Source organism: Meles meles, chromosome 9 (assembly GCF_922984935.1).
Source record: "Meles meles chromosome 9, mMelMel3.1 paternal haplotype, whole genome shotgun sequence".
Taxonomy (NCBI): domain Eukaryota; kingdom Metazoa; phylum Chordata; class Mammalia; order Carnivora; family Mustelidae; genus Meles; species Meles meles.
Window position 1 is genome coordinate 97,215,615 of NC_060074.1, and position 22,504 is coordinate 97,238,118.

Sequence of the window (22,504 nt, forward strand, 5' to 3'; positions counted from 1 at the left end):
AATCTTCACACACAAAGCCAGCTACACACAAGCAGTGTTTCCATCACAGTCTTGAACCAGGCAGGGGTCGTGACAAAGGGAAGTAGATGGTTTGAGAGGAAACTGTTCCACCCAGAGGCAGGAAGCAGGGGGAGCCATCTTGGGAGTCGTGGTGGGACAGAATCTGGGGTATCAGGGGGCACGCTGGGTGAGGGACACGGACATGGAGTCCACAGTAGGATTCTGGATGTTTTGTTCAGTATTTAACACATGGTGACACGATCGATGTTTTCTAAAGAGCCCTCTGGCTGTCTAGGTGGGGCAGAGCGGAGGGAAAGAGAGCTGAGATGGGAGAAGTCTAGGGAGCCACGGGGTGGCAGGGGCTGAGACAGAATCGGGGCAGAGAGGTGGAGAATGGGGGGGAGTGGATTTGAGGAAGCTGAGGCAGGATCTGTAAACCGGGGCTCAGGGCGGAATGGTCATCAGGGCCGATGAGAGGGAGACACAGAAGGACAGGGAGCCTATAGCGAAGAGCCAAGACAGCCGGCCACCCCATCCCCAAGCCTGTTACCCATAGGGGCCCCTGGCCGGTCGGTGAGCTCTGCGGTCCCCTGCTTGGCTGGAGTGCCGGCAGACGATGCGGCAGTCGTTACGGCCTCCTGCTAATTGTGTTGTCTGGGCTCCCGGTTGTACTCCTGCACTGACGAGATGTAGGGAGCTGTGGGTAACTATCTCCTCTCCTTCCCTCTCTTTGGGAGGCGGGGGCCGGATGGGCTTCAGGAGCCATGCCTATCTTTAATGTCCGGGGTCTCCTGCAGGGCTGGCTCTGGAGGGCATCCCTGGTGGCTGCCGGCCTGGGCACGCCCCTCTTCTGGTCTGGCCCCGGGGCTGGGGCCAAGCCAAGGGCTCCTCTCAAGGAGGGAAGCAAGTTCATCTCACGGCTTCCTGTGCAGGGAGGGAGGGCAGGCCTTATTGGTCCCCTGGGCTGATGGCCCTTCCCGTGGACATGCAGTGCGTGAACGCGGTCAGGCTGACTCCACCAGATCCTTTGTCGCTGGGTTGTGTCCTGACAGCGGGGGAGCGGACCTTCAGGGAGAGCGAGACAGCAGGTGTGGGCCAATTCCAGACACTCCCACTGTCAGACCCATCTCGTCTAACTTGGCTTTGTTGCTCTGAATATTCCGTCAACGTGCGATTTCTGTTGTCAGCGCGAGGCCGAGGTTGGCTTTGTGTTTTTGAGGTAGAATGGTTTTGCACAGCAAGCAAAGGTACCAGTGGGGCGGAGGGGGACTGTGGAGAGGTCCTGGGGGAGGTTCCGAGCCCACAGTGTTCCTGCGGCCACAGATGGAAATCTGTCCGAGCGGAGGGGCCTGGGTCCACGTTCCTCATTCCCCAACTTCTGAAATGCCATGAGGCTGGGATGGTTTTTCGGCACATGAACTTCAGTCAGAACTTTCTGCTTAAAATGAATGTGCCCAATTCTACAGATCCTTCCCTAGTCATTGAGGCCAGACGGGGAGAGCCTCTGATCAGGAGAGCCTCTGAAGTGATAATTCAGTTCTGCCATCAACAACAGCATTTGCTCTTGACGACAGCTCCGGTTTCAACCAAGGGGACAGGGACAAGCTGTGAGGCTGGGTGGAGGGGGTGGTGACAGCGCCTAGAAGTGACTGATCCACAGGGCTTTGTGTGCCAGAGTTGAAGATGGGAGGTCTGGGGGGGGGGGGGCAGGGCTGGGAACTCCGGGCTCTTGTGGGACGCTGGCTGGGAAGCCTGTCCCTTTTGTATCCTAGCCCCTGGGCCCTTGTCCCGCGTTCCTGCTCGGGCTTAGGAGAGGTGGGGCTGACTATGTCCAGCTCTGTGGCCCGTGGAGGTGAGTGGAGCCGAGTCAGTCGAGGCTCTTTCTGTGAGCTGTGTGCAGAGGGTGGGCCCTGCGGAGTGGACTGACTTGCTGGAGCTGAGGGGACATCTAGTGGCCGGCGAGGGGACCCTCACCTGCTCTGCAGCCTCTCTGAGCTTCTCGGAAGGCTCCGCCTGCCCCTGATGAAGAAGGAGCTGGGAGCAAATGATTCCAGGCTACCCTGGGGCAGTGTCCATCTCCCCCGTGTCTTCCCCTTGGTTCTAGTCCCGCAGAACTAAAACTCCCCCATGCCGAGAATGCCCAAGGTGTAAACTCCAGCCCAGATAGCCTGGGACAGAGTAACGGACTCTGCCGGTGCTGTTGGTGGCCTTCTGAGAAAAGCTGTGAACTGCAGAGCCTTTTTCTTTTTTTAAGAGGACTGCCCTGATTCCAGGTATTACAAAAGACAGGAAGGACTCAAGGGACCGCCAGAAGAGGGTAAATGCCAGCTTCTCATCATGGGAGAGGGGAGAGAGGATCCCGATGGATCAGAAGACAGGCAGGAGATACGGCCCCCGCTTCTCAGGACCCGCTGTTCCCCTCCTGGGGGAGGTGTGGAGGCAGAACCGAGGATGGGGCTACAGAGGACGAAACCATGGGTCGTCAGGGAGGGAGAAAGGGCCAGCGTGTTCCATGTGTCAGGGAGGGGATGGACTCAGCCTGGCTGCAGGGGGGCTGTGATGCTTTTGAAACCCAGGCTTTAGAGTCTGCTCCAGAGCTGCCTGGAGAGTGGAGATTGAAAAGCTGCTGAGCCCGTTTCTTCATCTTCCAGAACTAGGTGAGCATGGGGAAGCCATAGACACGAACCATGCAGGGGCCACTCAGACGAGGGGAAGCCAGGAGGCAACCTGGGGCAGGGCCCATCTGTCCCTCGCCTCCACTGCTGGAAGTGGAAGAGTGGAGTTTGGGACCCGGGAATTGGAGCAGGTGGGACACATCTCTGGCGAAGCAGAGGTCACCATCCAGCCTCTGCTCTCCTGCTGTCTTCGGGGCACCCAGGACAAGCTCTTAGGCTGGCTGGCCATCAGAGGAGGCCTCAGCCGGTGAAGAGTGGAGGTGCACTGTGGGCGACGGGCAGGGCTGGCCCGGCTAGACACGGGAGTGCTGGGACAGGCCACAGCCCGAAGAGCCCTCGCCAGCTCCCAGCTCCCTGCAAGTCCTGGCTTCCCTCTCACCGCAGTTCCCCAGGCTGGCCGTCAGAGGACATGGCCCCCAGATGGGAGGAAGGTGGAGGTGTCTGCCTTTCCCAGTCTCCACCACTATTTTTCTGGTGAGGTTGGGTTGGAAATCTTCTCCAGGGATGAACTGTGACCAGCCCTGAGAAGGGAGTGGGGAGGCTGACTCTCTGGGGAGCCTCGGGCTCCACCTGCCATGAGTGTACGCTCTGCCTCCGCTCTACACCTCCCCCTCAGGGGCAGTCTCTCCAGGGCCCTAGCCACAGACCCTGCCTGGGCTGGGGGGTCCCTGGAGCCCAGGCAGGGATGGCTTCCTCTCTCTCGGGTCTGCTCAGCCGGGCTGCTGCTCAGTGGGAGCCCTCTTCCCACAGCTGAAGCCATGCCCCCATCTATCATGCATTCATTGATGTGGCAATCCGCTGAGCCCCTGAGAAGTGCCAGCCCGTTCTGGGACTTGGAATACATCGAGAGAGACCCAGTCCCTGTCCTTCAGCTTATGCTTCCAGCGGGGAAGAAAGAGATGTCTGTAAAAAGAAAAAGAGTAAAAATCCCTTGCTAGGATGGGAAGCGCTCTGGGGGAGTAGCAGGGGCAAGAACGAGAAGGTCGGGTGTGGGCAGGGCGGCGGGGGGAGGAATCACTGTGGGCTCTGCAGGTTCAGCCCGGGCAGGAGGCAGTGTGGGAGAGCCCAGGAAGAGAGGTGCGGGATGACAGAGGGAGGGTGAGTCTGGAGGCCATGGGGGAGGCCATGGTTGGCGGCTGTGGCTGCGGGTGCCGTGTGGTTGGAGCACAGCAGATGGGAAGGTCAGTGTGTGGCGCGGGGTAACTAGTCTGTGCCAGCCTTGAGGAGTTTGGATGGGATTCAAAATTGGGCAGCTTTGCTACTTGAGGCCTTTAGCTGCTTTCTATGGGGGAAGGGAGGAGTGGGCAGGGGAGAAGCAGGGAAGGTGCTGAGAGGCTGTTGCAGGGGTGTGGTCAAGGGGCAGGTGCCCTGGGGTCAGGTGGTGGTGAGAGGCAGAGTTGGGGAGGCAACAGCTGGAAGGATCACTCCACAGATGGGGTAGACCTGGGACTGGACACATTTTGGGTGTGAGAGGTGTTAAGGACGGGCTCTTTGATTTTTGGCCGCTGCAGGTGGATGGTGGCACCATTTACAGAGAAGGTAGCGAGAGGGTGAGGTGTTTCAGGACAGAAATTGGGATTTTTGGCTTTGAAGATGTTCAGTCTGAGATGCTTGGGAGTGGGTCTGCAGTTCAGCAGAAAGACCCGGCCCAAGAGCCAGTTGAGAGACCCCGGTGTGGGGAGGGCAGGCATTCGGCCAGGGGGAGGCCTCTCCCCCCAGGGGTTCCCCTGTGCAGTGGTGGGACTCTTCCTCCCCCTGGCTGAGTGCCTGCCCTCGCCACACTGGGGTCTCTCAATGGGGAACTCCCAGGGGAGAGAAGGACCCAGCAGCAGAGACCAGGAAGGGATGGCTGGAGTTGAGAGAGGGCAGCCAGCCATGCAACGAGGAGCGTAGGTTATGAACCGGGGCAGGTGGCAGCTAGGTCATCGATGACCTCAGGGCTGTCGTGCTGGAGTGGGAGGGGTGCAGTGGGAGTGCGCTGAGGTCCAGGAAGAAGGCCTGGGGCTGGCGGGGAGGAGATTTCTCCCGGGGGGGGGGGGGGGGATGCAGCTGTACGCAGGGACAGCAGCTGCAGACAGGGGTGGGCAGCAGGCAGCATGGATGGTGGTTTGTGGCGGGGCGGGTGGGGGAAGGTGAGGTAGGATCGTCTGTACCTACATGCTCCACGTGGGTCCAGGTCGTAGCATCAGCTGAGAGCTGGAGTGCGGAGGGGACAGACTGAAGGAAGAGAAGAGGGTCCCAGACAGAGGTCAGCCATCCAGCTGGTTCCTGATATTGGAGAGTGGCCTACCAGAGGCCACCCCCTGGGTCCTGAGAAAGAGGTCCGCCCCAGGTTTTGCTCACCTCGGTCCTACTCTCCCCTGCTCTTCATCTCAAAGCTCTCTCTTCGGAGTCCAGCTCCCCATGTGTGACTGCCCCAGCACCGCAGTGGGGGGGACGTTATGGGGGAGGTGCGTGGACCCAGAGCTTCTCTCCAAGCTGTGGCTGTGCTGGGGGCGGCGAGGCCTTCTGTGGCTCACACTTGCTGGGCCCCCAACAGCCATTCTGAGCTATTCTTTCCCATGTGGCTTTTGAAAACTCAGAGGTCAAATGAAGTGGGGACCAAAGGCGGTGCCCTAAGTGAGAGGAGAGGCTGGTCAGTATCTGTTTGCCCCAGTTCTGTTTGATTGCCTTTTCTGCCACCCCGCCGCAAATTCTAGACTCCGCACTTCCTCTTCTGGACAGTGAAATTGCTCAGCTGACAGGAGGCTCTGGAGGGAAGGGATGTGGGTGCGGGGAAGTCCCAGCCTCGCCCTCAACCTGGGTCCCCTCTGGTCATGGTGTTTCACCTCTCTGCTTAACCCGGCTCGGTCCTCGGGCCTACAGACATTCGAGTCGCTGAGGATCTGAACATCTCCTGGCTGCAGACACTGGCCCAGACCCTGCGGGCTCAGCAGGGATGGGAGTCTGGGATGTGGAGGCACTCCTGGCATGGGGAGGGGGGTGTCTCACAGGTGACTAAGAAAGTTCTCCTGGCCCTGCCCACAGCCTCTCCTTGCTGTTTCTCCAGGGTTTAACTCCCTTGTGGGCGGCGTGATGGGCTTCTCCATCCTTTTGAGCGCGGAGGTGTTCAAGCATAACGCGGCGGTCTGGTACCTGGACGGCAGCATCGGTGTGCTGATCGGCCTCACCATCTTTGCCTATGGGGTCAAGTAAGTGCTCCTTTGTCTCCGCTCCCCAGGAGCCACGAGTGCCTGAGTTGGCACTCTTGACTGTCACGCCTTGCCCCTTTGACCCCGCTGAGCCCGGGTGAGTTCAGGAGACTAGAAACACCCCCAGCAGGGGCCCAGCATTTTTGTGGCACACAACCTTTTCCTCACTCTGTGGTCTTTCTTTCCCTTTCACGAGATAGATAGTGATACATAGGCAAGGCATGTTTGTGGGGTGTCCTCACAGGTCACGTGCCTCCTGCCCCGGGGGTGCTCCAGGGGGCAGGGCCCAGCAGCACCACTCCGCCAGACCCCACTTAGAGCATTTTTTCCGAAAGGAACGTGTCACTGCAGAAGGGCCACACTCGGGGGTAAACCCAGCCCGAGTCCTGTCACTGAGGAAGCGCTGTGCAGGCATCACTGTGTTCCAGCATCCAGGCTGGAGTCGGCCTTCGGGAGAACCGTTTGGGAAAGGCACTGGGTTTTTAATTGTTAAGGCGCTTCCTGCCTCCCACGAGGACAGCTGTAATAAGGAAGACGGACCATCAGGGTTGGCCAGGTGGGAATGGACCATGGAACGGCTGCTGTGGAGACAGCAGAGTCGTCCCACGCCCTGTTCAATGCTGGAGTTCCCATTTGACCCAGCAGGTGTCACTCTTTGGTGTCTACTCCAGGGAGAGGAAGACACGTGTCCCGTAATGACTCCTGCATGAGTGATCACAGCAACGTTACTGATGGTAGCCAAAAAGTAGGCACAACCCAGAAGTCTGTTAAATGGATGAACGGATCACTGTAGGAGAGCTGTATCACAGCGTATTCCTCAGCCCTGAGAAGAATGAAGCATTGCTTCAGGCCACAGCGTGGATGAACCTTGAAAACACGGAACGAGATGCAAGCAGCCGGTCAGAAAAGGCCATGGGTTAGGTGGTTCCATGTAGAGGACATACCCAGGAGAGGCCAGAGCAGGGAGACTAGAAGTAGATCAGCAGGTTGCAGGGGTCTGGGGAATGACTGCAGGTGGGCATGGGGTTTCTTCTTGGGGTGACAGGTTCTGGAATTAGATGGTGGTTATGGTTTGTACAACCTTTGGACATACTGAAATGCACTGAACTGTTTACTTGAAAAGGTTTAATTTCATGGTATAGAAATGAGTTTCTAAAAAGCCCTCTGCTTCCTTCTCCAAGCCCGCAAGGCGGTGACCCCAGTGTTTCCTTTCTGCAGACTCCTCATCGACATGGTGCCCAGGGTGAGGCAGACCCGCCACTATGAGATGTTTGAGTGACGGTGGCCAGCGGGGCCCGGGCCGGCTGCTCTGCGTCCGCACCAAGACCATCAGGACGACGAGGTTTCTACACAGGCAGATGGTGCCAATATTTCATTGAACATCCAGTTTCTTTGTTGGCAAGTTTGTGTTCATGGGAACAAGGTCTGCCCAGCAGGTCAGTCGGCACCGCTCCCCCTTGCTCCACTGCCCCCAACTGTGTTAGGACAAAGGGCACAGGAGGGGGGACGGCTGCACCCCCTCCTCCAGCGAGAACTGACCTTTTTCTATTCTCTGCAGTAAAAAAGGTTCTTGTGGGTAAGGTAAGATCTCTACTTGGCAGAAAGTTCCTCTGCGGTGCTCTAAGCCTGAAATGGATAGCAAGTGACCAGACCCACCTCCTCTGGACCCCCGGTAGCCCCTCCCGGTCCAGAGTCTCGTGTCTCCTGGCAGATTCTAAGGGAAGACCGTCCCTTTAGTCCCTCTCCCCTTGACATGCCCAGAACCATCAGTACAGATCACTTCCTAATTTCTATCAAGGTATTTCATTAGTTTCATACTGTTTTACTAATCCTGACTCTAAACAGATTTGTCCAAAAGGAGACCATTCTATTTTTAAAGTACTTCATGACCCACGTATGAGCTTTGCATGGTTGAACTAAGCACATGACCCTGTCTTGTACATTCAGAACCTGAACCTACATGTAAAAACAGGATCCATTTTTGAGAGATGTGAAACGACAGTTTATTTGTAATAAATAATTATATAATCTATCCATATATGCATATATCTATATGCTGTGTTAAGTGGTAATGGTACATTACAGTCTGTTAGAGATGGCGTGCCCCTCTGTAAGGAACAAGATGTTCTCTGTTAATGTAACGTTAGGTATAGACTCTGTAAAAATGTTCCCCCAGCACACAACATCCTGTACCTCCGGAGCTGCTGCTTGTCCAGGCGACAGTGTCCGACCAATAAAGACCTTTACCTGTTTTGTATGGTACGGGGAGGTTATCTTGCAGCGTTCTCACTGTCCCGGGCGGGTTTTCTGTTGTGGACGGGGTCCCTCGGCGGTGAGGGGGGAGACCCTGAAGGACCGTCCCGAGGGGCGCTGTGGGCCCTGTGAGGTGGGGCAGGGGCTGCACGGTGATTTGGTGGTGTGCTGGGGGGCTGTCTCTGGCTCACTGAGGGGAGGTGGTTCATTCTGAGGCGTCACTGACCTTGATTCAATCTGACACGTCCCACGTGGTTCCTTGGAAGGCATTTTGAGGAGTGTTGCCTGGGATGTTAAGAGGTCACGTGGAAAAAAGAGCTGACTGTACGAGCAGGTCTGGGCAATGCAAGATTCGAAAGATTTCTGTTCCGTGTCTGGCATACGCTGAGGAAGCTTCAGGAGAGGAAGCTGTGATGGAGTACCCCCCAAACGGAAGCACTCCAGTTTTGACTGGCACGTGTGGGGACTTGAGCCCCACAGAGGCGTGACGGGAACTGCATGGTGTCTGCGTTCCAGGCAGTAGCCAAGAGTTCTGCTGGCTTCCGAGAGGCCGGCCATCACTCGCCAGCATTATTTCAGACAAGCCCTTGGTGTGGGCATGGACATGACCTTCCTTCTTTCCAGGGTATCTCTCTGCACTCCCCGCTCCCCGCAAGAAGAGCCTACCAGTCCTCTCTCCAGTTCAATGCAGGACCGGGGGCGGGGGGGGGAGCGGCTCTGAAGCGAGTGTCAGTGGATGCACCTAAGGGAAAGACTCCTCGAGGGTAAAACCGTTCCCTCCCCACTCCTGCCACATACCTTCTCATCAGTGTTTCCTGCAGGGTGTCTGCGAACGGTGGCCGTCATCAGTGGATGCCGGCACAGGAGGACGCCGCTGGCTTTGTCCCGGGTTTGACCCTGCACCCAGCCCAGACCCCCAAAAACCACTGCCACCTGTCACACAGCAAAAGTTTATTGAAAAATAAAGTTCTCCCTAGTTTTCTCTACAACATTGGAAAACAAAGCAGTGTTCTCTATGCAGGTACAGTACGTGGACAGCGACACCTTACTTGCAGACTCCTGCACTACGTAACCCCGGAAGTGAACCGCAGAAAACGGTTGTACCGGGAGCTCTTTGAAGACACACACGCAAACGGCCGTTAGCTTAAGGACATCAAGGTTGGGACAGCAACTACAATAGAAAGGATGGCACCCTCTCCTTTGGCATCGACCATTCTGCTCTTGTCCCGTGAATACTTGGGCATGACAGCGAGCAACATGCTTCCCAGGTCTGCTCCATCTTGGCTTTGGCGGAGGTGGCGGCCCCCACTGAGGTCCCGTCCTGCTGTTCCCAGCAAGGCTTTCGAGGCCTGTGGCGTTGCCCGCCTGTCTGAGCACCCACACCTGTCCCCCAACATGGGTCCCCCCCACCATAGGAGCACACAGCTGCCCTCTGCTGTGCCTCCCCAGCTGCTGGGGGGGGGGGGGTCCTAAAGTGTCACAGAATCTCGGGTTAGACGGAACGAAGCTCTAAAGAAGAATTCCAGTCTTATTCCCACAAACACAGAAGACTGCTGATTCCCCTAAAGAACACAAAGGAACTTAGAAGGACCCTGGACTCCAGCAAATTCATCCATACTCCCAACTGCAGTCTATCCAGAATAGGGCCGAGATAGAAGATAAAACTACAACCGGGAAGAAAGCTGCGAAACCCCCAATAAAACAAAAGGCAAACTGGTATTTAGGTGATCTGGGAAAACATCACTGAGCAGCCTCTTGGGAGTGGTTCTGAAGACACTCTGTACCCCCCAACCTCCCTCCCACCATAGCTCCACCTGAGTGGTCAGATCGTTTTAGGGTCCCCGGGCTGGCCGAGCCGGGCTGGGGGAGAGGTGGGTCTTCTTGGGGAAGGGGGCCAAACAAACACGGGGACTGCTAACCAGCCCAGGGTCTGATCCCTGTGGGTTGGTCTGTGGAGGGGCTGCCCCGGCCAGCAGGGAACAGCAACGGGACTTCCTAGGGAATGACAAAAGTTCAACTGGTCATTCCTTTCTCCTTAAATAAAACACAGGAAGTCTTTATTACTTGTTTCAGAGGAATATAGTTAACTGATTTAAGGGGTACAATCTGTCCGAGAACTTACTTTAATTCTAGCTCAAAAAGTTCTACAAAGAAGAACCCTAGCATGGTCCAGAAGACATCAGTGGGGTGAGGTCCAGCATTGGGTCACCCTTTTCGTCTCCAGTTTACACATTCTTACAGCCTAGTTCCCTCTGGGGCTGAAGTCAGGCATATTTGCAAATCAGTCAGTGCACTCGAGGATACAGTAACATTTCAACCAGCAGGATGGGCATGGGACTTGGACATCTCAAACCAGAAATTCCTACAACATTCCATCAACTTGGAGGAGTATTTTCATGGAGGTATAACTTAGCTCTTGATTTCTCAAATTTTATGAAATGCTAATAATAACAATATTTAACATTTACGAGGGCTTACTATGTGCCAGACACGGCTAAACACTGAATCCTCACAAAAACCCTAAGTGCTAAGAAAGCGCAGGTAACTTGTTTCTGCATCTGAGACTATACAGCTAATTTGGCCTTTTGCTAGAAAAACCTAAGCTTCCAGTTTTTGCTGAAGCCAACAGGAATGAAAGAACTCACCCTCAGCTTTCCAGGTAGGAAATCCCCACCTCCCCAAAGAAGTCTGAATCTCCTTCTGTCCATCCCTCTCTTCCCACGGAGATGCTCTGCGGCCCTACAGGGATGGATGGGATTAGAATGAAGCCAATGTGGAAATTAAAATATTTTAAAATAAATAAAGTAATCCAGGCTTGGGATGGTAATACAACCGAGCCTGTCGTTAACAAAATAGACTTTTTTTTTTTTTTTTAAATCAAAGATTTTGGGGGGATGGGAAAAGGTGGTATTTGTCCCAATTATATACACAATGAAGGTACACCAACTTGGAGAAATCGGGTGGCCTGCCTTGATCTCAAAAGCATAAATGCACCTGTACACAGCATACAATTTTACCACCTTTACTCAAATAAACCCCGTGTTCCCTGAGGAAACAGCAGGGGTTGCATGTTCTTCCCCCCTTATTATAATCACATCAAGTGGGGACTGCTTTTCTCCCAGTGCAACCTCACAGATAGGACTGGTCTCGTGCCCCAGCCACATATCACCAGGGTGCCTGAGTTGCAGGGAGCACAAGCCTGTTGGCGACCAGCTCTCCTCAGATCCAAAGATGTGGCCAGCAGCCCGGGAGGAAGCCAGACCTTCTCTTGGGGGTTCTCATTGCCTCATGGGGGTGCAGGGGCACAGAGGCTGTGGCCTAGGGGGCTGGGAGGATATTTCTGGTGCCCAGCCTGAGCATCCTCGGTGACACAAGGATGTGTCCTATCTTCAATGGTACCAAGATTCTAAAAACCAACCCCAAAGAAAAGTGAAAAGGCACATCAGAGAAACAATAAATATCAAAGAAACACTCTTACTTTTCAAAACATAAAGCAAACACACACACAAAAGCAAACTAAAGCAGTGACCAAAACCCAGTCCAAGCAAAAATGCAAAAAGTGTCTCCATTTGTACATGTGCAAATCAAATTACTTACATGAAATAAAGGAGGTGTTTACTGGCATTAAAAGAAGTGTGCTTCCCCTTTCCGGAGTTTTCACTCCCAAAAGTGTTTACGGTTCAAAGGAAAGCTTTCTCTCTTTTAATAAATTAGATACATTTCCCTCATGTTTAAGAATTCAGTAAGATCACGGGGCGGGGGGGCAAATTTTACTAAGGAAAAGAAAATGGACAAAAACTGGCAAGGTATGCTTATGACACAGAAGACAAGGATCCTTGTTTAGGATCTCTGTCCCTGCGGAAATCGGCAATTAAAAACTGGTTTAGGATTCTGTTCAGATGGCAGGAGCACCACCACCAGAGGCTCCCAGCTGTCCCGAGAGGCACAGTCCTCTCCCAGGGCAGCCAGCCCCGGTGCCCCTTCCACACAGGGCTGATGGAGGTCCCCTCCCTAGGGGGGCAGGGCACTGATCAGACCTGGGCCCCTGGGGTCTGGGAGGTGGTGGCCTGGGAGCTGGATACATTTGGGTGTCACTGCCTCTACCCCTAACGCCCCAGACACCTGGAGTGCAGGTTTGTCCCCGGAGCAGCAGCCCCACCTGCGGAACTCCAGGTCCTTCTGGCCACTACTGGACTGTGGGAGTGGGGGGTGCCACAGGGATCTTCAAGCGTGGGGAAGGGCTCTGCCGGCCTGCTAGACCTGAGTCCTGATGGAGAGGAAAGGAATAGGGAGGCTGAGAGGCCCTGAGCTTGGCAAACAGGAGAGCCACAAACAATCCCCGCAGCTTCCAGAACACCTTGCCGGCGTGGCAGCTCTCTCAGAACGTTGCTTCCCAGCTTCCTTGCTTTCTGAGTTCCCAGGCTTACTGAAACAGCTCTGCAAAATGGGTTGGTTAATCTGGCCCAGCCAGAGAATCCAGTCTCAGTCCGCAGGCTCCCCCTGCTGGCCCAATGCCTGCATGACAGCCTCACCTCTGGAAGCTCCCCGAAGAGCCCAGCAGAGGGAGGCCCTGGCCCAGGGATTGCAGCCCTGGTAGCTCAACAGAATTGCCACAACGGAGGGTGAAACCCAGAGGCCCATTCATAGGGAAAAGCAGTTCCTAAAAACACAGAAGGCAGTTGTTTTCCTACAGCAGGAATTGCCCTTGCAAAACTTGCAGGAACATTTATATACACACACATACACACACACACACATACACACACACCAGATCACCAAGATTCCCTCAACTCACACACCCTTGCTGCTGGGCTCAGAGGGTGCTCTCAGCAAGTTCCTGAGGGGTCCCAGCACCGTTCAGGGCAGAGGTCTCCTTATCCGAGCTCTCCCTGTCACATGTGCTCAGGGGCCACCTAAAAGCTGCTGCTCCTCACTCCCTTCACTCTCTGATGTTAGAGGTGACATTCAGACCCACTGAGAGTCTAAGGGGAAAAAAAAAGGCTGGCTGTGCACTTGATACTATTTACGCACCACGGAAGAATGGAGAAGCAGGCACAGTCTAACTTCCCATACCTAAAGGCTCCACAGGGCCCGTGGTCTGCAAGAGGCAGGATTCTTGATCTAGCTCCCTTCCTGAAGGCCCACCCAACCGTGAGCCCTGCCAGCCTGTCCTGGGGGGCGGAGGCTGGGCTGCTGTCCCGGATGGCAGCAAGGGTGCCGGCAAGCACAGAGCCGCAGGGGCAGAGCATGGTGCTAGGGGACCAAGGCACTCAGCCACCAGGGAGGGCTGGGGGGCTCAGGCCACAGCTCATGACTGGGATGTGCTGCAAGGAGAAGAGGGCTCACCGTTACCAGCCTGGAGATGCCAGGGGCTTCACAGGAAACACGCGCACTTCCAGCCAGAGCACTGAAGCAGGGCCGGGTGGGGGCAGGGAGCTCCCACCATGGCGGAGAGTGGGGGACTCCAGGGTTAGTGGGGGACATCCAGTGAGTCTGACTGGGCCAACCTGCCAACTCAGGATGCCACCACCCCCCAGAATACTCGAGCCTCGAGTAAGAACCAGCATCAGACTCCAGCCCCGTGCGAGACACACACCCATGCACTCACACCCACGGGCGATTGCCAGGACCACACGCCACATTCAGCCGGCCTGCCCCTGCTCCCCCTGCCAACATCAGCGCCATGGAGAGCCTCCTTCGTGCAGCTCTGGTGACAGGAGACACGAGAAGGAACAGAACACAAGCCCACCTGTCTGGAGCACAGCTGTGGTGGCGTCACTGGTTCTTAGGGGCCAGTTTCATGCCTGTCCACACCCCAGCTCGCATCACCTGCTTCAGGAGTAAACAAGCGTGACCCATGTTTCTACTTTCCTCCTTCCAGTGGCACTGGAAAGAGGGTGAATTCACCACCAACCAGCAAATATCAATTCCCCAATCCTGTTTCTCTTTCCTAAAGGAAAGGCGTGGGGCCAAGGTGCGCGCACGTGCATGCGTGTGACGGGGGTAGGAGGGGGGAGGGTTGAGGAAAGGAGCTCTCACTGCAAAACGGCCCCATCTTTGGTCCCTGGCTGGGCTCTCAGGACAACAACACGGGTCTGTCCCCCCACGCCCAGGAGGTGCCTGTCCTCTAGCTGCCATCTGTCAAGCATACACAAGACTTTCTTTTGTTCTGCTACTATCCACTTTGAGGAGCTAGGCCCCCGCAGCTGCCCTCAAGTGAGCCACCAGCCCCACAGTGCACCCCGTCTCCCTCCTGCTTCCTTTTGGAAGCAGACAGGAGTAATAATACAGTGAAGGTGGACAGTAAACAGTGGGAAATCAGAGAAACAAGACGTGTGATCAGTCCCTCTTTGCCCTCCCTGTTCCCCCTCCCTCCCTCCCAAATAAATAAGTTAATGGGTTTAGGAATGTTGCCCTAGAAAGTTCTTTCTGACAAGCTCCATTCCTCCTCTGGTTCTGTTTTCAACGAATCTTGAGACTCTCTTTCTGCCTTGGAGCAGCTGCAGTGACAGTCTCCTCAAGAAATAAAAAGGAAGTCGTGCCAAGGAGAAGCCAGGCTCCTGCCCTGACATCTGCTCCTTCTGTTTCGGCGAGGATTCCCCTGTTGGTGCTCGGACCACAGAAGGAGCAATACCAAATTGAAACCTCCCAGCATAAAGTTCAGGCTCTGGGGAGAGTCCCTGAATGACACGATGTCTGTCCCGACGGGGTTGGAGCCCCTGTTTCCCCCCGGCAGAGTGAATGCAGGGCCGAGCCAGGGGCCGCTATAGACAGTCTTTACAGAGAGCCACCTGGCCCTTGATGAAGTCCCGGCAGGGGCAGACCCTCTGGTGCCGGGGGTGGGCGCCCGCACAGCTGAATAGCAGGAGGTCACCTTGAAACACACAGTGCCTGTTCTTGGGGTCGAAGGAGGGCACCAGGATGTCCTTGGTCAGCTCCGAGCTTTGGCAGATCACCTCGTACCTGAAAAGGAAGAGACAGGCGTGAGTGTTGGATAGGCAGGAACGGTCCTGTCACTGGCTTCTCTGGCCCGCCTCCTGCGGTGTGGGGAGCACGCTGGGGTCACCTGTCACAAAAAGGAAATGGTAGTCACCCTCTGACGTAGCAATGCCCTCCCACCAGGAGTCCAGGCTTGAGAAAGGTATGTGTGCGGGAATGTGTGTTCAAGGCTGCCTACCAAAGCGGTGCTGTAAGGGAGACAAGATGGAAACAACCCGAATACTCACCCAGTGGGGAAGGAAGGGCTGAAGGGTTTGCAGCACGTCTGTGCTTTCGGAGGTCCCCGCAGCCCTTGAGAAAGAATTAGGCAGAAATGCAAGAACCAGGGGCACCTGGGTGGCTCAGTGGGTTAAAGCCTCTGCCTTTGGCTCAGGTCATGATCTCAGGATCCTGGGATGGAGCCCCGCATGGGGCTCTCTGCTCAGCAGGGAGCCTGCTTCCCTTCCTCTCTCTCTGCCTGCCTCTCTCCTTTTTTTTTTTTTTTTTCCTGCCTCTCTCCTTACTTGTGATCTCTGTCAAATAAATAAATTAAAAAAAAAAAAAAAAGAAATGCAAGAACCAGCACGGAGAGCTGTCCTCGAGGAAGGCAAGTGACAGGAGGAGATGCTGGGGACCAACCTGTACGTGTATGCACTTCGAAACTCGAGAGGGCTACCCCCTCAAGCCTTAACAATGGTTATCCCAGAGGAGTGAGAGTGGGGCAAAGACAGGCATTATTTAAATATTCTGAAGAACTCTGTTTAATATTTTTATTGGTGGTTTAAAAGGATTCATGTGACATGGCCTTAGTCTCCCATCAGATGCTCTCCTAGAGATGGCGGGGGTCCCAGGGCATCAAGTCACCAGACCTCTGCAGTCACCTTGGTCTATGGCCATAGCAGGCTCCCTCCCTCCCCCCTCTTGACAGTTAAGTGTCTGAGGCTTCAGGACTGCTGGGCGGGATGCAGGACTGGGAATCCAAGCCCTGACTGCAAACCTGCGCTCCTGCTCCTCCTGCCATCTTCTTCCAACAACTGAGACCCAGACCGTGGTGGCTTTGCTTCCTGAAACTGGGGCCACTGCCTGTAGGGCTGGGGGTAACCAACAGCGCCGGCACGTGATCTCAAACAAGAGCCGCGTCCTTTCTCCTCTGGCCTTGGGTATCCTGGTCCCAGCCACTCCATGGCCCCGAGAGCAGGACTGCCTCAGCCGGGGTCCAGCACGGCGTCCCAAATGCCAGGTGGGACCCGTTCAAAGAAGAGGGTGTAGGGCGGCCGCACAGTCCTGAGTTTGAGTCCCGACTTCATCTCTATGAGCCTCCCTTGGCCTCAGTTTCCCTGAAGTACAGTGGGACAGAGAATCCTCAACTCGGGGAGGAGGTGCAGAAACCAGCGCTCCGAGAGCACTTGGCAGGTGTGTGGCCCTGCCGCCGTCACCACCATCGTGGCCGCCCTGGCCGGGCAGACACGGGGTGGGCTCCGCCGCCTCCCTCCCTCGGCCCGTGCCAGGAAAGCGCCAACCATCTCCATTTTGTTCCCTGCGATCTCCACTCTTGCTAACAGGGTGAGGATCCCGCGGGAGGCAGCTCCTGCAGCCACCAGGGAGCTCTACGACCTCTCCAACCGCCTCAACTCCTCTAGTCGTGCTGTGCCAGCTGGGAGACGTAGGCACCCAGGCCATGAAGGTCACAGACCACGAAAACAAGGGCAGGAAGTGCGGATTTATGGATTTCCTTAAAAAAAAAAAAAAAAAAAAAAAAAAAAAAAGTGAGTCAGAGATTTGGGGCTACCAGGTCATCCGCAGGATACCCTCGCTGGCCTACCCTCAGAAAGGGGTCTCCAGAGCTCATCTGCGCACTATAGCATTCCACACGGAGCAGAGCTTTAGAATACAGAGGCTTAGGTTATTTATTTGTTTAGGTGAATTAGAGCAGCTGCTATGTCTTAACTCAAGCCAGGGGCCGTGTGCACTGCTAACCAGCGGTGTGGAAAGCTCTCAGACCCCTTGACGGGGGTCTAACAGGAGCCATGCGGAAACCCTCCGGCTCCGGCCCCGGGTCACCCAGGCAGCCTCTATCTAAGCATGTGCTCCTGGGAGTGAGCACACACGTGCACGTGTCCGTGAACACATCTCAGCTGAGGCCGCCGTGGAAGAAGCCTGCCTAGGGATGATGTCCGGAGACCACCACAAAGGGCATAGTCCCCAGCATGACAGGTGACCCGTCACGGGGCAGCTCCCTGAACGTTCAGGGGATGGAGGCCATGGGCCCAGACGGCTCAAGACATGTGTGGAGGCCATCGGACCACCAAGCCCCCAGGGGGCGCTCCCTCTGATGAGCCCGTCCCTGTCCCACAGCCCCAGGCAGGCAGGAGGAGCACTCTACCATCCTCTGGCCCGAGTCAGAGAGCTGAGGGGATTTTCCCCCATTGCTGGAGTGTGTCTGGAAACCAGCCTCCCCTCTCCCTACTGGTGAATCTCTTCCCTTTTCAGAGCGCCCACGGTATTGCCCCTGCTTCCCCGTTCTGTGATGTCTGTCTGTCTGTCTCACACACACTCTCACTCCACTCAGACGCCAAGCACACTGCTGCTTCCTTTCTGTCCCAAAGGTGCTGACCTCCCCGCAGCTGGCCTCGTACAGGATGGGAGGGGGCCCTGGGTTCGCATTTACAGCTCTTGGCCACCTTCCCATGGGGCTGCCTACGTCCTGAGAGGCAGAAACGGCTCGTCCTTCCTGAGACAGAGGGACACAGGATGAAGGGCTGCCAGCAGGACCCCACCTACTGGCTATACTCCTCCCCTCCTCCCTACCCCTGCCCTGCTTGTTCCTGCCCTGAATCCACCAAGTCCCCCAAACTCACTCGTGACCTCTCTGACTCAGATGCTAAAGTGTTCACGGTCTAGAATTCATGGTTTAGAATTTCCCATGTTCAATTTCCCATGTTCAAAAAGAAATGCCCAACTCTTTCATTTAATATTTTAGAAGCTGTGACTTGAAAGGGTAGCAAAATTACAAATAAGGTGTCACAGTGACACGTGTCCCTACTTACGGAGCCAAGGTCCTCCCGATGGACCCACCCCAGCTTGGACTCTGGCTTTTCCTGGGGCCTCTGCCTCTGGACCCCTGCCCCCTGGGCTGTGCCTGAATCATGCATGTTCCGGGCATGAGAGTCTGGGGCACCCCCAGCACTCACATGGCGCCCCGTGTGAACGGGAGCTCCACGGCCAGCTGCCTCACTGCCCCTGATTCGAGACGACAGCACAGGAAACTCCAAAGGGCCTGATCTGTGTGATATAAATTCCTACTGCACAGTGGGGATAGACAGTTCTTCAAGGTTCTTCAATCATTCTTCAAGGTCATGGGCACCAAAGACTAAAAGGAGCTTAAGCTGAGAACCTGGCCCCAAGGTGGAGAAGAGAAAGTAGCATGGGCTTGTAGGAGCCACTCATTTTGCTCATTGGCCATGAATATGGATGAGTCAGGACTGCCTCATATGGAGCAGGCACTCAACAGACCGCCGGATAGCTGGGGCTTCACAGCATTATCGGCATTTACAAATGCAGGAACAAGGTGTTCAACAGGCCTCTTACATTCAGGGAATTAATCTCAGACAGCTTTATTACGGAATTAGCGGTCAGTGCTGCCTCCTTGGGAGAAAACCCACATGACTACAGTGGGGTTTGGAAGAGGGTTGTGAAGCAGTCCCATGGCACAGGGCTTAGCCACGGGACAGCCCCCTGAGGCCCTCTGCCCTCCATGGGCTCTGCAGAGGATGAGGAGGTGGACAGGGAGGCTGGGGAGGGGCCTGGCTTTTCTGGTCTCAGCCTGGCAGCCTTAATCCTGCTCCACGGCCCAAGGCTCTCTGGACGGAGGGGCCATTCTGCTCACCCTCATCCGGGCTGCCCCAATCTTATAGGGGAGAAGATGGATGGAACAGAGGCAATTTACCCACTGGCTCCCCTTTCTATCCCTGCACCGGACCTAGATCTTTGCTCCGGAGACAGGCTGGCTGTGTGGGACCCTGCGCTATCTGAGCCGGGTCCTGAGCCTCTGACCTGGGCAGGAGCCCTGACTCCTACCTGGCGGGGAAGGAAGGGCCGTGCTGTAGAGGAGTTCCATTTGGCTTCCATTCCCAGGATGCAGCTTCTCATCTGTCCTTCTCCAGAGGTGGAGATGGGAACTGCACGGAGACAGCTGTGTGTGCACTGTCCCTAATCTACCTCCAGCAAATCCAGACTTCCATAGAGAGAGAGAGAGAGATACTCAGCGTTCTCAAAAAGCTACCTTGCTACAGAAAGTAGCCAAAGGAGCCAGGAGGAAGCCCCTCCTGGGATACCAGAATTCAGGATATGTGCTATGGAGAAGGAAGCTTCTAGAATTATCTTTCCTTATGTAGCAGACCACTAACCCCTCTCACAAAGTTTCTGTGGTGACAGAGGACAGCGCCATACTGACTCTCTTCCAGACTTTGTTTTAATAGTGGAATCCAGGTGGCCTCTGAGCTCAGTCTTCACATAAAAAGAAGGGGGAAAACCAGCATCTTCCACACCTCTACTCAGGGGAGCTTTCCCTCAGGCGAGATGTGAGAGGCCACGCTCTCTCTGGAACAAGGGTTTTATACCATGCTTGAGAATAAGATGACGCATGGCCAGGACGAGGCTAGCTCAGCCATCTGTGCACAGATGACCACAGATGACCGACCACTGCAACGAGGCATGAAGCCAGCACCGGAGAAAGGCAGGCCACGAGCAGCGAGCACACTCCATTTCTTAAATCTCCTCTTCAGGGGGCGCCTGGGTGGCTCAGTGGGTTAAGCCTCTGCCTTCGGCTCAGGTCATGATCTCAGGGTCTTGGGATCGAGCCCCGCATCGGGCTCTCTGCTCAGAGGGGAGCCTGCTTCCCTTCCTCTCTCTCTGCCTGCCTCTCTGCCTATTTGTGATCTCTGTCTGTCAAATAAATAAATGGAATCTTTAAAAAAAAAAAAAAACTCCTCTTCAGGACTGGATGGTACCACTGAGCATTTAGGGTTGGGACAACAAGTCTGTTCACCAGAGCTTTTTGAGGGCTCAGTGATTAAGTCAGATGAGGCCCAGGGTGGGTGTAATAAAAACGGGGAGCACAGACTTAGTACTCACAGGGGTCATGGATCAGAGGCCAGAAGAAACCTCACATAGAAATCTGGGGTCTGCAAATGCCAAGGGAAAGGAATGGGATCGCACCAAGTAATGCAGGCACGAGGGGAAGCACTCCAGCCACCCGGGAAGCCCCGTCTGGGTCTGGCTGCCGCTCTGGCCTGTGTTTCCCGTGCCGCCCCGCCTCCCTGCTGCGGAACGCGGCACAGTCAGGCCTGCTGTGCCCCTGCCGTGCTCCATGTGCCAACAGTGCTGGAATCAAGTGCGAGAGGGGACAGGGGCCGCAGGAGGGGGAAGGTGATGAGGGGACTTGCTGTGGGCGTCAAAAGCCAGCCCCCAACCCTTACTTTTCATTGCTTTCTGAGCCCATCTCCACTCCCGCAGTTCCCGGTATAACATGAACACACCGAACCTTTTCCACAATCTATGATCCCAAACACTGGCCTTAGTTTTGCCAATATAACACCCACGTTTGAACTCTAAATCTGTCAGCGTGCCAGGTGACCTCATCCGCCAAACAACACAACTGCTGGTCTAGCTTTCTGGGGGAGTGCGGCAGTGGGCGGGGTGGGGGACCATGCCGCAACCTGCTCCCTAAGGCTCGTCCCTCTCGGCCCAGCTCTGACCCAACCCAGAGGCGAGGTGGAGGCTGGCCCAGGCCTGACGACCCCCAGTACTTACTTGAGCAAGTCCTTGTCCTTGTTGAGGTGCTGGAAGAAAGAAGGCTCGCAGATGAGCTGGTTCTCCTGGCACACCTGCTTACAGGACTGGCCGGCGTCAGCAAGCTTCACCTGGAGGGCGCTCAGGGGCGGCCACATCACCTGCCCGTGGCAGAAGTCCTACAATGACAAGGAGGCTGTCAGTCCAGGGAGCAAGGACTCAGGCGGGGATCCCGGCCTGCCCAGCGGCCCCGACAAGGAGAGGCAGCCCGTGGAGAGAGCGGTGAAGGCCAGGAGGTGGGAACTGGACAGGCTTGGTGGGAACGGGCTCCTCTGGGACGAGTTCCTTGGTCAGGAACATGTCTGCCTCATCCTCAACGGGGGACAAGAGTATCGTCCACACAGGGCTCGCGGGTGACAGTAACACACTGCATGTGTACAGCACCATGTCCGCTGGGGATGGTGACGGTCTGTTACCGGCACCTTCAGTCCCGCAGTTCGAAGCCTCCAGCCCTGAAGGTCCAGCTCCAGGCCCTATTTCACCAGCCGTTCTGTTCTTAGCTCTAAATCCGAAAGCGTTTTCAGTGTCTACCTAATGTGACGGATACCCGGGGGGACACTGTTGGGCAAGCGCTAGTTTTGACTAGTGACGTGGAGGGGTCCGCAGGCAGGGCGGGTGGGGCCCGCCTGGTGGGGCCCGCCCCCGGGTCAGGGCCTTGGTGGGGGCTCAGAGCTCCTGAGTTGAAAACAGCCCTAAGGCTGCGCTAATTCCACTAGGGAACCAGTCTGAGAACATGTGACACGAGGTGAAGGAACCTGGCAGAGAGAGGTGCCCGTGGCCCAGCAGCCGCAGGGGTGCCCGGTGTGGGAGAGAGCTAGTGACTTTCAGGCTCTAGAGGGAGCGCAGGAAGACCCGGGGTGGGCCAGGAAGCCGCCCGGGTGGCTCAGTGAAGGGGCAGGTGGGGTGATGAGCGTGCTGACCGAGCGGGGCTGGAGAGAGGGCCTAGAAAGAGCAGGGAGCTCTCCGCCCTGCAACCCCAGGCTTTCGCTCCGGCTGTACCCTGAGCAGGCACCAGCGGTGGGAACTCCTGCACTAGCCGCACGGGGAGCTCGCTCTGTTCACACACTGGATCTGGAATCCTAGTCAGGCTGCCCCGGTTGCAGAAGGCAATGTCCCTGCGGGAGACCTGAAGAGCCAGGCCTGCTTCACTGCGTCCCGGGGCGGATGCGCCCTCGGGAGTGCTCAGAGCGGCTCAGGATCCTGGGCTCTGGATTCCACCGGTAGGAACTCACCCTACAGACATATGGGGACACACGGGGTCCAAAGAAACCCACCCAGGATATCCCAGCGGCAGTGTTAGAGTAGAGGCAAGAGATCTGAAGTAATCTAAAAGCTGCAGTTCACTAGCTGTTTAAACACAATACTCCAAAATGTAACAGATCTCCACGTGCTGACATGGAAACCTCTTCAGGACATCCTGAGGGCTGAAAGAAGCCGGCTGAAGGATGGTGAGGAGTGTGTTTCCATGCGTGCCAAGCACGGGGCGGCGGAGCGGCTGGAAAGGTGCTTATGAACGTGCATATGCTCCCCCAAGAATCTGTCCGGCTGGCGTGGGGG

At 55.8% G+C, this 22,504-nt stretch overlaps 2 protein-coding genes across 4 annotated transcripts in view; one reads left to right on the forward strand and one right to left on the reverse strand.

Annotated features, from left to right (window-relative positions):
• TMEM163 (transmembrane protein 163) overlaps positions 1-7,898 on the forward strand; it is a 220,315-nt gene extending 212,417 nt beyond the window's left edge. The window contains exons 7-8 of the mRNA XM_046018619.1: positions 5,725-5,866; positions 7,085-7,898. Coding sequence (XP_045874575.1) covers positions 5,725-5,866; positions 7,085-7,145 — 203 coding nt within the window. The 3' untranslated portion in view covers positions 7,146-7,898. The remainder of the gene's footprint in view (positions 1-5,724; positions 5,867-7,084) is intronic.
• A 1,157-nt stretch (positions 7,899-9,055) lies between these two features.
• Positions 9,056-22,504, reverse strand: part of MGAT5 (alpha-1,6-mannosylglycoprotein 6-beta-N-acetylglucosaminyltransferase) — a 339,352-nt gene continuing 325,903 nt past the window's right edge. For all 3 annotated transcript variants that reach the window (XM_046018618.1, XM_046018616.1, XM_046018617.1), the window contains 2 exons: positions 20,909-21,066; positions 9,056-15,082 (listed from right to left, as the gene is read on the reverse strand). In XM_046018618.1, the coding sequence (XP_045874574.1) occupies positions 14,884-15,082; positions 20,909-21,066 (357 nt within the window). In that variant the 3' untranslated portion in view covers positions 9,056-14,883. The remainder of the gene's footprint in view (positions 15,083-20,908; positions 21,067-22,504) is intronic.